This window comes from Acomys minous (genome assembly GCF_964271855.1).
Source record: "Acomys minous genome assembly, chromosome: 1".
Taxonomy (NCBI): Eukaryota; Metazoa; Chordata; class Mammalia; order Rodentia; family Muridae; genus Acomys; species Acomys minous.
The window spans coordinates 88015270-88029251 of record NC_140483.1 but is presented as its reverse complement, the minus strand read 5'-3'; the positions used below and the strand labels follow the sequence as shown (position 1 = coordinate 88029251).

Here is a 13982-nt window from a genome sequence, read left to right as displayed (position 1 = left end):
GGACCTTGAGGATTCGGAATGGTGGAAAACTGACAGTCTAGAGGCTAAACATGACCTTTGGACATATTTTCTTTGTTCTTCAGGATATATGTTTTATTTTATTTTTAAAAATCTGAAATAAATATTACAAAAGCTTGCAAAATTTTTAAAAAAATTTAAAAACCCATTAGTTATTAGCATTAACGTAAGTCAAAAGATTCAAATGAAATAAACTAGGTGAAAATCAGGGCTCCCGCTCCTCTTAGCTAGCCGAACAGGTACTGCACACACCCATGTGTGTATTATTGAGGAGACTTATAGCAAAGGCATGCAGGCCAGAACGCCATCTCCTTCAAGAGGTTTCTTTCCTGGACACATGGCAATAAGACTGATCTTTAACCTCTTTTCACTGGGTGCAGCTCAGAGGATCTTGGGAAGTGGGGGGCGGGGGGGTGCTCAGGCAGACAGCCATGAGTTTATCTTAGCAGCAGTCAGAACCAGCCTTTCTTTCTGTCCCCAGGTCAGTAATAAGGCCACCAATTCATAGGGTATCAGTGAAGTAGGTTTTCCAACCAGTTCCACCGTAGTCCTTTATAGTTGGATAAAGAGAGCCTGCATGCAGAGACCTCCTTTAGGTCTACACAGAGTACAAAGTCCACTAGGGACTGTCAGGACCACGGACAGCGGCTTCTTTGTTGGCCAAGGAGCCACCACTAGTTTCCTGCCCACCTACCCCACTCCAAAGTCACATGCAGTTAATGACTGGCCTCCCCAGTAGTGACAGTGGAGTGGTGTGTCCATTCTTTCTCTCCCTCCCACTCACCATCAGGTAGACGGTGGAGGAGTTGAGTCTGTGCCCTGTGGCATCCAAAGTGAAGGCTTTGCACACTGTCAGAGTAATGAATTCTGCAAGGGCTTGAAGCAAGGGCTGGAGGAGCATTTTTGTGTCATGTGTCTAGGAGTGACAACCCCCAGTGGTTAATTACTGCCACACAATGAGAACCAGGCTGGTAGCAAAATGAGATAAGTTCATTATGAGCTAAATTTGAAGTTAATTGGATTCACACGCACACCCCGCCCCACCCCCCATTAGTATACACGCAGACTACCTAGGAAGGGGCTGTGTGGAACAGAAAAAGTTGCAACCAAGCAGAAACTGGTCAACTAGGCCTGGTCATTTTGTGGAGGTGGTGAGGAGGAGTTGGGGTAAGAGGGAGTCACAGCATAGCTCCTCCAGCTGAGTAGAACTGTATTGTTGGGTTAAGGTCATCTTGGGAGATGATGTGACCACTTACTGCATACCAGGCCAGGGGAGGGAAGGCAGGGGACAACAGTAGCTCTTGCTCTTCAAAGAGCTCCAGCCCAGAGGCAGGAGGAGGACAAGAGTCAGGGGCCAGGGGGACGTGAAGGGATCCGGTGTCAGAATGCTGGAGTGTGGACGTGGCTCCATTTCCTACCAACTGTGAACTTGGGCAAGTGCCTAAACAGTCTCTGAATATTTATGCCCACATCTGTAAATGGGCTGGTAATGGGGCTTGTCTTACCAGGTGTCAGGGGTTAAATGAAGGGGTCTCTGCAAAACACAAATATACTTAGGACATGGTCCATGCTAGAAACGTGGCTGGCACTGAAGACTAGGCATGAGAAGTTGGCCCCAAGTGTGGCTCATAGGAACCCCCAAGGAAGCTGTGGCTCTCTTGATGGGCCAGTGTCCAGGGCTGCCCAGAGTTAAGGTGAAGGGAGATAAACACCACCTCTGCATGAGAAGGGTGACAAAGAATGCCAAGATTCACTTGGAAAACAGTCATTAAGAGTGCCATTGTGTCTCTCCACGCACTGTTCATCCAGTTGGGCGATTTCCCCACCACACAGGTAGGAAGTAGTGGAGGTAAGATTTGCACTTGGGCCCATGTGTCTCCCAGACTTGACCCCCTCCCTACCACATTCTGAGGTCTAGATTTGGCTTTAGAGGTAACTGGGGAGGCTGTGTGAAAGGGAGAGTGGCTATGGGGGCTCCTGGCTGCTGAGGTCTGACCCTCACAGAGCTGACCCAGCATCTCCTCTCTGGAGGAGGAGGCTGCCCTCTGGTGGCCATGCTTCTCTGGTCAGACATGGCTTACCTTTGCCCAACCCTACCCACTTCCCTAGATGCACCCCAAAATGTTTGTTTCATCTTCCCTTCATTTGTTCATCCCAATGCACACACATCCCATTGTCTAAGACTTACTTCATCCATTGGCGGGTCGGTACACGAGTTTTCTGGCTATCCCAAATGGTGCTACTGTGAACACTCACTCATATAGGTTTTTCCAGGGACAGTTGGACCCATTTCTCTTGGTTGTACAACTCAAAAAAATTGCTGGGTCACGTGGGAGCTCTCTGTCCAGCCTTCCGAGGAACCACCAGACTTTCCAAAGTACGAGCACCATTTTACATCCTCTCCAGCAGGAGAGTTCCAGCTCTCAGTTTACGGAGATGGTTATAATCTGTCTCTTTAATGCAACCGTCCGGGTAGGGGAGAAGCTCTGTGTCACTGCGGCTTTGATTTGCATTTCCCTAATGGCCAATGGCGCTGAGCAGCTTAATCTGGGCTTATATTTGCTCCTTTTTATCCATGTGCCTATGAAAGTCCTTTGCTCGTTTCTAATTGGTTTGTTTCTTTTTTTTAAATTAATTTCTGATTTCTTAATATACTATAGATGAAGCCTTGAGATCCTGATTTGCAAATATTTTCTCTCATAATGTGCCTCATCTTCATTTTCTTTTTAAAAATTTTAAATTAAAAAAAAGTTTTTTTTTTAGACAGGTCTCACTATGTAGACCTGGATAGTCTGGATCTCACTATGAAGATTAGGCTGGCTTTGCCTTGCAAGTGCTGGGATTTAAGGCATGTGTCGCTGCCTGCTCATCTTCATCTTCATTTTCTTATTGCTGATGTCCTTTAAAACAAAAAAAAATAATTTATTCTCATTTTTGTTTGTTTTATTTGTGTGATTTTTAAAGAAATCCTGTCCTAATCCAAGGTCACAGATGTTCTTTTTTTTTTTTCTCTCCCTGTTTAGCATCCCTTAGTTTCAGTGTTCACACTTAAGTCTTTGGTCCATTCTGAGACACGTTGCGGTGGCATGTATGCACACATCTGGTTTTGAGTCATTGTTTGTAGCCTTTCTGCACATGGAGCCTGAACTGCTTTCCCAGCTCAGGCATAGCTTTTTGTTTGTCTCAGGCGTGTGGAGTCTGTTCTCCTGAGTGCTGTGAAAAGACTGCTCACTCAGTCTTTCTGAAGTGGTCTGTGCTGTTATCCAACACCACATATAAGATCCCTGTGTGCCTAGTGAGCTGGGGCCCTTTCCTCACCCCAAGTTGGAGCTGTGTGCACACAGTGGTCTATTTCTCATCTTCCTACCCACCCCATTGGTTTCCTAGTCATGAACAGGTGTCATGCATTTAATTATAAAGACTTTCATGGAAGTTTTAAAATCTGGGAGCCAGTTTCCTTGTGGGAGACACTGAATAATCCAGCAAGAGTTGAGTTCCATTAGACATCAGGTCCCTTGAGGTGAAGTCCTCAACTGCCACTACCTCTGAGACTTTGACCAATGAGGCCTCTGGGTTTCAGTCTGCTCAGTGGTACATCAAGGGATGAGTGCCAACTCTTCCCCTTCCTTTCAGGATTGAAAAGAGCAAGGTTCTGCCTTGAGTGTCAAAGTCCCTAGAATTCCTTGCTCTTAATAGGCAAGGCTAGGACTTGGTTATTCTCTCTAAGAGAAGGCTACCTAAGTCGGACAAGATGCATTCACCCATAGGAGTTCTGTGCATCAGAACCCCAAGCAGCCAATTCTTTCATCTCAGTTATCTGTAAATGTACATCAGTCCTGTAGCCACACTGCGAACGATGTGAGTCATCCCCTCCTTGGTGAGAAGGGACATCAACACAAGCTTCTATGCCATGCTGTCTTTGGAGATGTTGATTCGATTTGGCCTCTCAGCCCAGAGACCTGAGTTGGCTAAGCAAGAGCACCAGCATCTCACTAGGTGCTTTTCATTGACTGAGACAAGTGATCAAGAGGGGAATCAGCAAGGGAAACACCCCCATTGCCCTCAGGGTCACCAGACCCACAGCTCCAGGCCGAGGAAGTCAACAGAGGCCAATACAGCAAATCTGAGCCTTGAATTTTTACTCTTTCCTACCAAGGCTGTATATGGCTTCTTCTCGGATTCAGACTGGTATCCTTAGAGGCTCCAGGCAGTGTGATGATGATAATGATGAGGATGATAAAATATTGATGGTGATGATAATAATATAAATAAAACAGAACAGATAAAAAGTCTTGCATTGATTATCCATGGCTTATAAGATCACACTGCGATGCAGGACCAGCAATCACTTGTTTTGCGCTTGCCGTTGAGGGTCAGCTGGAAACTGACTGACCTAGGGGAGGACAAGTCCCTCTCAGCTCCCAACTCCCTGCTTCATGGATGGGAGACCAGGTGGGGGGACATGTTCTCATGGTGACTGCGGATGTGCACAGGGCCACATCCAGATACACCTCCATGCTGCTCATACCCTGTTGTCCAAGGCGAGGCACATGGCTGTGGCCCCACAAAGGCAGAAAAGCCCTCTCGGTTCACAGAGAGCATTCCTTTCTATTCCCTTAGTTTTTAAGAGTGGTTACATCCTTGCTGCAGTTTTGGAGTCAGGTCACAGTTTCTTTTACAAGATGGTGGATTGTTGGCTCTGTTTCTTAACAATTAAACTTTATTATACAACTCAACTAGCTTACACAAGAAGGAAAAAAGGTTAAAGGAACAAAAGAGTGAATCTTCTGGTATCCGTTCCATGGGAAGGGTCCTTAGGTGTCTCTCTGGCCTGTGTGCTGGTCCAGCCTGTTTGCTGCTCCACACGCGCTCAAGCCCGGTCTGAACCTGTTGTTCTCTCCTCCCTACCTGCCTGAGTCACATGGGAAGGGCGGGCTCCTTCTCCCACTGAGGGTCAACTAGAAAAATAATAGTCCAGGTGGGGTTCCCAGGTCTGCTTCTGGAATTGCAGGCCCAGGATGGCTCCACTCAGTCTGTCACAAGGTATTCATGGGGTGCCCCAAGGGTAAAGCCTGCCAAAACTGCTTCCACCTGTGACAAAGCTTAATCTTTCCCACAGTGGATGTAAAGGTAAAGGGTTGCTTTTTTGTAGATGAGGACACTGAGGCTCAGAGTGGAGCAGGGTCTCTCACACGGTCATTCAGGGGCTGGTGGTAAGGCAGGGCTAGCAGCCCAGGAGTTGACTCTCTTCCTCATTGCTCTACTGGCTCCTCTACTGATTTAAACTGGAGCCAGTCCCCTGCCCTGGTGCGTATAGAATTGTGTCAGTGATGAAGATAAAATGGTAAGGCCCATCAATAGCCTTCATCCTCACTGACTCCCAGCGGAAGTGCGCAAAATTGAGCTGACACAAAAAGCTGTCAGCGTGACTGCCTCCACTTGACCAGCAACAGGCTGTATGTTCCACAAAGAGTACACATAGGCACAGAATGAAGCCCTTGTTTCTGGGGTGTTCTCTGAGTAAATAATGGATTCGCGGGTAACACAAAGGCGCCCCTAGGGACTAAGAGGTTCAGTGGCAGGGTTCCCTGGAAACACACACCACCATTTGCCAGCTTTTCACAGGGTGCGTTGTTGGGAAGGGAAGGATTGAGCCCCATACAGTGGCAAAGGCTAGACAAGGCTAGGGCTGGCACTGAGCCCCATGGAGGCTTTACTTGGGAATAAGCTGTTGCCAGCAGCCCAGGGCACACCTATAGCCCTCTAGGCAGTGCCACACACCTGCAGGAGATTAAGGCTACGTGCACACAGCTTCTTCACGTGTGTACACATTTGGACCAGTAAGAGCTTCAGGGGCTCTGAGAGGCTGATGAGGAAAGAAGGCTTTCTAAAGTTGGGGAAACTGAGCCTGGAGAGGGAGGTACTCTGACTTGCCCAGGGTCCCACGGAAGTTCAGAAGCAGAGGTGGGACCAGGACCACAGGGCCCTGGATGGTCTCCGTGTGTTTTCCTTTCAGAATGTTAATGAGCATTGTATGTTCAGCATCGCACAGCCCTGGCCTGGGGATTTCAGTTTCTTCTCTGGGTCTGACAGCTGGCAGTCATCTCGGTTGTGACTTTCCCCGTGCCACCGCCTCCTCATCCACCTCATCTCTCTCTCTCTCTCTCTCTCTCTCTCTCTCTCTCTCTCTCTCTCTCTCTCTCTCTCTCTCATCCCCTCTCTCTCTCATCTCATGATCATCTGGCCTTGTTGCTCACCTTACCACCCTCCCAGTTGCCATTGCCCCTCCCCCGCCTCACTCACTGCTCCCCACAGTCTCAGCACCTCTCACTATCAGCAGAGGCTCAGGCTGGGACCCAGAGCCCTGGGCTCAAAGACCAGCTGTTTCCTGCTGGATGTGCCACTGTGGACAGGTTGCTCATTTGCTCTTTCCTTTCGCTTCCTCCTTCATGGAGCATTAGGACATTGTATTGAGAGTGTCTCCAGGCAAAGCAAAGACTGTTTGTCATTAAATTTTCATCACCTCAGCTTGTCCATTCCCCTCCGGGTGTTTCCGTTGCTTTTGGACAGGGCACAGGGAAACCTTTGGAGAAGCAGACATCAGAAGGACTAGAAAGGCTGTGCAAGAGGAGCAGCCTCCTGCAGGTGACATGGGAGTTGTCCTGAGTGTCAAAGGATAGGACAGGAAGAAGGCTGCTTGTGAGAGGAGCGGCCTGAGCAAAGGCGTGAGGGTACAAGCAGTTGGGGACTGGGAGGAGTTAATGAAATTGGGGAAGCACAGATTGGAGAGACCACAGAAAACTAAGCCAAAGGTTCTTCTTAACTTACGAGATGGTGGGAGCTACTCAGTCTTTACAAGTGGATACTTAAGGGCATCTATCCATTTCTTGGCTGTCTCACCAACTCTTTCACTGGTTCTAGCAGCTGAGTTGCTTTGCCAGGGAATTTCCAGGTCTAAGACAAATTGGCTAACTGTAGTTCTGGCTCCTGTTTCCCCACATCCCACATTTACCCTTCTGTTGTATTGAACTGAGACTTTCAGAATACTTTTGGTGATAATATTGGTAATAAATTTCCTTGTCACATTCTTGTCTTTGATAGGAAATTTTCCAAGTGTTTCCACAATGAAGTATAATATAATATTGGCTAGAGTACACTTAGATTCTATTTACTAACGTGTAAGGAATGAATCTCGCATGGTAGTCAGTGTCTTCTCCGTCTCTCTCACACAGGCAGTTTTTCCTTCCTTGTTATGGTGATGGGAGGTTCTAGAAAAATATTTTGATATTGAACCATCCTTACGTGCCTGGAATAAAATTCATTCGGCCATAACCTATCATTGCTCCCCCAGCATCACTCAGTCAGTGTGATAGTGGACATTTGCTACCATTGTTAATAGTAGCAAGAAGGAAATAACTCGATACCATATGAACAGATCATGACACTAATCCCTTTAATTCTTAATTTTTTTTAATGTTCTTTTTTTTTTTCTCCCAGAAACAGGGTTTCTCTGTATAGTATTGGCTGTCCTGGACTCCCTTTGTAGACCAGGCTAGCCTCGAACTTACAGAGATCTGCCTGCCTCTACCTCCCAAGTGCTGGGATTAAAGGTGTGCACAACCACCACCCAACTTAATTCTTAATTTTTTTTATCCTGTGTCTGTTAAGTGCTTATATCACAATTATACTTGGTTGGCGGAATGAATTAAGAAGACCCTTTTGGCTTATAGACTGGACATTTAATACTGTAAGAATGTATCCTTTGAAGATTTAAAGCAGCTTGCTCAAACAAGAACAAATAAAAACTTGCTCACGAAGCTAAGCAGACAAGGCTCTTATCTTTTGAGAAAGACATTTGTTCTACTTATCCCAAGATTATCAGGCTATGGGTATTTTTCTAGCTGCTCTTATGTTAGTTAGGGCAATTTATGTTTTCCTGGAAAACTGGACTTTTTCTTGAGAATTTTCTCTTTATAAGCATGCAATGTATGTTCTTCTTTATAAATATTATTTCTCCTGTGATTTTAGTTATACCTTCCCTCATTCTTTATCTTGATAATTCTCTGGGGTTTGTTTTCATTCCTGACTTAGGTCTGTCTTTCTTATTGGCCTTTTCAGGCAAGACCTGGCAGGTTCAGAGTGGTCTGGCCATAGACTTTCCTGGTCTTTTCAAATAATGAGTCTCGTTTTACTTACTCTGGAGTCTGTCTTCTTGTCTCCCCATTCATTTGTCAATTCCTCCTCCTCTTTTCCTTAAGTTGCTTTTATTGCTTTTTCATCTGGCCATTCGAGCTGAGCACCATGCCAGCATTCTGATTTTCTGAGCCTTTGCTTGAGGGATCAAGGTTTTAAAGTGTGGGCAACCAGCAGCAAAAACTGTTGACCGAACGTGACCCAAAGGGCAGACACTTGTTGAAGTGGATCCCAGGAGACAGAAGTCCAAGAGTCCAGGCCCAGCCTCGCTCAGATTCGCTGAGCTTCCATAGGCACACCCTACCCGACTTCATCCCCGGCAGCCCTAGGTGGGCTTCACCACAGCACCCTCCATCTTCTGGGAGACAGGTTTGGCACCCCCTCTTTTTTATTAAACCCCAGAAAAACATGTTTGCTCTAAAATCTATGTGGTCAAATTTCCTCTTGGAAGATGAAACCAATAAGTAACGGTGACAGTGTCCCGGCTGCGAGATAGCACTTCAGGAATCATGGCGGGAAGTACAGTCAGTCCCATAGCAAGGTGGTGGAGTGGACAGATTGGTCACTATGCAAACTTTGATACTGGCTCTCCTGGGACATCTCATTTTCCTGGAAGAAAGGAATCCTATTAGTACCTTACCTCCCAAGGTTGTTGAAGGCTAGAGGAGCTTTTCAAAATCCTTTGCAAGAAGCCATGTGTTTGCAAGTGTCCATTGCTTGTAGTCATTATCAATAGGTGGGAACCTGGGGTCAGAGACAGGGTTGGAGATGCTCCTTGGACTGGTGGAAGGGCTCCCTTGGTTGATAGAGACACCCCCTGTTGGGTGGAGATGCTCCCACGATTTCTGAAAAAGCCTTTCACCAAAGCAGCCCCTGACTTTGGCCATCTCACAGACTGGCTAATCTTACTGACATCTCATCCCTGTGCTCAAAAGTTGGCACCTGAGATGTCTTCATAGCTCTCCCCAGTCCCCACCCCGACTCACTGACTCTGTAAGACTGCGGAGGCGAAGGCACTAGGCTGGTGTAGGCTCCGGGCTGAGGTGTCTGCTCTACCACAGCCCCAGTGGGCCCCAAGCCAGTTGCTCCTTCTCCTCCACCAGATCGGAGCTTTCTATCTGCAGGATGGCAAGAGACTCTGGAGCACCCTCTTGTATCTCATTTTGAACAGTGGAAGGGACTGCACTGGACTCTCAAGACCCTTGCTTCTCCCCCAGAGTGGCTTCTTTCACTAAACTCACCCCCCCCCAACTCTCTTTTATTCTCTGTGCCCTTCTGACCTTGGGTTACAAAGGCTTGACTCAGAGCTTCGACTTTGCCGGGAGACACAAGAAGCCTAACCGGGGGCAAACCTTGGGTTTCCTATTTCATCTTGGCCCTCCATGCAATCCATGCAGAGGATGAGAGGCTCCCCGAGTTAGTCCTAGAGTGTTTGCTTAACTCCAACACCTCACATAAAGATACCTGAGCCCAAAGCCAGGGTGCCTAGCCCAAAGCCAGGGAGGCAGTGAGCAGGGGCAGGGAGGGGGTACTATCTGGGATCCAGGAAAGTTGTCGGGTCGGGTAGCTCCCGTTGGCCACTGAATGATGGCACTAGAAGGGTTGTAGACTCGCTCAGAACACACTAGTGTTCTCATGCTACGTTATGCCTCAGGTTCTTCTTCGGTGGGACACTGGTCAGTGATGGCCCTTCCTCTGTGGCCACCTGCTAGTGGGGCTGGGCCCAGAACCTCTACTTGTGTGCTGCTGGGCTGGAGGAGAGACTGACAAGTGCACTGGAGCTCATCTTGCCTCTTCAGGCTCAGCAGTCACTCATCATGGTACCCACAGACCCCTTCTGGCTCCCCCATGTCCTACGTATGTTCAGTGTCCACGCTCTAGTCCCAAATCTACATTTCCCATCACTGCCCAAAGTAGCAGACAGTGGCCACGCCCCTTCCCTGTAGGATAAGCTGTCAATTCTTTCCCCAAGGACAGAGTCTTCTCTCAGGATCCAGTAACCACAGAATACAGTGTTCTCCCAAGGTCTGGCTCCTAGGTCTTATGAGCGGTCTCCTTGTCATGCCTAACCTGCAGGAGGGTTTGAAGGACCGTGGGCCCTGCTCCTTCCTGAAGAGACATAGAGGCTCTTCCCTTGCTTATAGGGTTCTGCTACTTTGAGATTTCGTTCCATGCAGCCTGAAAACAAGCCTCTTGGCTGTTTGGTTACCCTGTGGACTTACTCATAAAATGCCTACTATGAGCCAAAAAAGTACCTGCTCTGCCATGGGTCACCGTGAGACCTGAGCCACTTACTCCCCTTCTTCCAATTAAGGTCTGTTTCATCATCTCCAAAATGCCAACCTGGGCTGGCCAAGGAGAGTCCTCAGCTCTCTTCTTGCGTTGATTCTAGAACAGTGTGAAAGACTCTTAATGGATTCCTGCTTCTCTAACAATGCCATGGAGAGGGACATGAGGCCATCTTGCCCTCAGGGAACCGGGAGCCTACAGAGACCTGCATTCTCTCCACTTCACAGTCAGGGCCTTCACCTGCATGTGCAAGCAGCAGGGCAGTGTTGGTGTTGGGAGCAGCACCCTGCATGTCCATTGAATAAAGGAACATCTCTGGGTCTTGGGAGGCAAAGTGCCATCAATACAAGGTCAGATACGGAGCAAGGATGGCGCTCTCATCACAGGCCATTGGGAATAGAGGATGGAGATATGTAAGCTTGTCTCTAAAAAGCAATGGTAGGAGGCTGTGTTTGACTGGAGGAGGGTGGACTGTATGCTGAAAACCAACCAGAAGCAACAGGGTGAAGAGGGAGCAATTGAGGTCACACTTGTGGTGTACACAGCCCTGTATGTGGCCCTGCCATTGTCCCACCTCCCTGAGGGGTTCTGATTTCTCAGAGAGAGACCTCAGTTCTAGCTTGGACCTTGACAAGTAGAGCCAGGATGGCTGGTGTCTCTGTGTGTGTGTGTGTGTGTGTGTGTGTGTGTGTGTGTGTGTGTGTGTGTGTGTGCTTGCGCATGTGTAAATTACATGGGGAATACGGCATGCTGGTGTTCAGTGTCCAGAAGTAACAAATGTGCAGGATGCACGGGAGCTGTGGCCCAGTGGCAGTCTGCAAAGATGCTCACCCTGTGTTTTGCTGCTTTGATTTTTTCAGGCCGCGACTTGGCAAGCACAACCCTTCCTGGGTACCCTCCGCACGTGCCCCCCGCTGGACAGGGCAGCTACTCTGCACCAACGCTGACAGGGATGGTGCCTGGTGAGTTTGCACTGTTGGCATCTCCACAGCAGGAAGCAGATGGGGTTGCTGTGAGAGGGCATGCCCCCGTCCCCCTGCCCCAAAGCAACCCAGGTGACCTCCGTGCTTCTGAGAAATTGGCCTGAATAAGTCAGCAAAAGGTTGACCCAGCCTCTTCTGCAGCTGGGTCTGCAGTGGGGCCAGGAGAGCAGTGGCTGCACTGGGGAGGGCATCACAGGGTAGGTCCATGTCTGACACTTACGAAGTCCCTTGTCAGCCACACTGGGTGCTAGAACCCATAGGTATGCATGGTCACGGGGGTGAGGTGGGGTGGGGGTAGGGGGGCAGCCAGTGGGGAGTTCCCCTAACCTTCCTTCCCTCCCACAACTTCTCCTTTACTCCCCAATCTGTATACCATGAACCACATAGAAGGCCCCAAGGCGCTCCCGGTGGCCTTATCCCTTGAGCTGGAGCACAGTATGTTTTCAAGACAGATGGACCATTGACTGCTAAGCTTGTCATGTGATGCTAAGGGGAACACAGTTAAAACGTGTGCCCCCACCAGTGACGTGTCAGTTCCAAAACCACGAACAGAGAGCACCATCCCTTAATGGAATCCCCTCCAATTCTCCCTCCTATTCATCCTGTGGACCAGAGTGAGTCTGCAGGATGAAGGGGCTCAGTGCCTCCCCCCCTGGAGGCCCACCCAGACAAAGCTGAGCTCCTTCAGCTCTTCCTCTGGGCTCTCCTTTTGAAGGTGCCCTAATGCCACTTTATGAACCCTTGAGGGTGAGCTCTTGGTGGGGACTTGAATAGCTTGAGTGTAAGGCATGTGTGTGTGTGTGGGGGGTCTTCACATGGCAACAAGTGGAGCAGGTGAGGGCACAAGTGAGTGGGGTTTCCCACACTGCACACCCTGGCACAGAATGCCAAGGAGCCTCAGATTTCAAAATTCCATCCTGGCCTGGTTGTGTGCACGGTGTATTTAACAAGGTAGGAGGATGGAGCATATTTCATTTAACGGTTTGTTAGCTTGATTTATGCTTTTTAAATATGAGACATATGGGAAATGGCCTTCGTGAACACTCTTGTCCTGGGCCTTGCCAACACCGGGGAGGCCTGCCAGGTTGCCCTGCAAAAGCTTTGCCTTTTCCACAGCAAGGATGGCCCTGTGGCAGATGCCAGAGAACTGCAAGGCACAGGCTGAGGTGGTGGGGCACCACCTCCTCCACACTCTTGGGCTCCTGAGTTCCCAGCCTTTAGCATTTGGGGGTCACAGATTGTAGTGTGACCCCATCAAGAATGACCACTAACATTCATGTAGCTCTTTGTAACAAGCAAACTCCTTTCTCTGTGCTTAGAGAGAACAACCCTATCAGATGGGCTAGCTTTCTCTAAATGGCTGGGACACAGAGAAATTGGGTGAACTGCACAAAGCTGCTAACGAGCTTGGCCCTAGCAAGGGGTGCTGTGCTGCCCATGGCCTCTCTAAGTGCTCAACTTTGGCTTTTCAGAAGGGGATTTCTGCAGTAGCTCACCAGGAGAGCTGGTGAAGGTGAGACCGCCTTGGTGGCCCTCCCAGAAATCTTCTCCTTACCCCAGAAACCAACTTGAGCTTTTTCTAGCTTATCCAAACAGAGCAGCCCTTGGACCCTGCCATTCCTCCAGTCCTAATTACCAGCCCCCCCCCCCCACAAATGGCTATGAGCCTGGCAGAGGCCCCAGCAGGATGTTGGTAGCTTCTCATCCAGTAGGGATGGCAGCAGGAATCACATGACGACGCAAGGGCATAGTCTCCCTAAGTCTCCCACAGTGAGAACACAGGACTTCTGGGATTCTGTCCTCGGCCACAAGATTGAGGGAACATGAGGATTGTGGTTGGGGTGCCTGATGACCAAGGGCTCTGGATTCTTCTTTCTCCGAATCTCTCCCCCCTTTTCCTGTTCCTTCTCCTCATCCTCCTCCTACTTGACTCTGAGCTTTCTCTTTTCTCATACCACAGCACCTACTATACCAGGTCAAGACAGCTTAGTTCTTGTTCCTCAGTGTCTTTTCTACTGTCATGTCTTTTTTTTTTTTAATGTTGTTTCCAAATCTGTTTCTTGGATGGCCTGTGCCCTGGGCACAGAGGGTCTTGCTTTTCAGCAGAGCGGTGGTCTAGCCTGCCCCCATGCATTGCCAAGGTCTGCCCTAGCTTGCTTTATGTGTTCCTTTCCCAGCCCTCCCTGTCCGCAATCTTTCTTACCTGCCAGTGATCTTCTTCCTTCTAGTCCCTGGACTGGACCACTTCCCTCCTTGGTCTGTCCAGCCTCACTCTTCAGGTGTGAGCACAGCATCAGTGCCTCAGGAGCCTTCCAGGATGGCCCCACCTGGGGCAAGTGTTTTGTGGCCTATCAGCAGCATGGTGCACACTGTTCTCAGCAGAACCTTCTCAGCCTTGGGTGCCATCATGGCACCAAGCAGGTCTTAGGTACGCTCTTGAGTACCTGTTTTAATTTCCTGAGACAAACAGAAGAAAACCCCAAATTCGGTGCTCAGAAT

At 48.9% G+C, this 13982-nt stretch overlaps 1 protein-coding gene across 6 annotated transcripts in view; it reads left to right on the top strand.

Annotated features, from left to right (window-relative positions):
- Window positions 1-13982, top strand: part of PAX5 (paired box 5) — a 185707-nt gene that overhangs the window by 129334 nt on the left and 42391 nt on the right. For all 6 annotated transcript variants that reach the window (XM_084778246.1, XM_084778244.1, XM_084778242.1 and 3 more), the window contains one exon: window positions 11361-11462. In XM_084778246.1, coding sequence (XP_084634372.1) covers window positions 11361-11462 — 102 coding nt within the window. The remainder of the gene's footprint in view (window positions 1-11360; window positions 11463-13982) is intronic.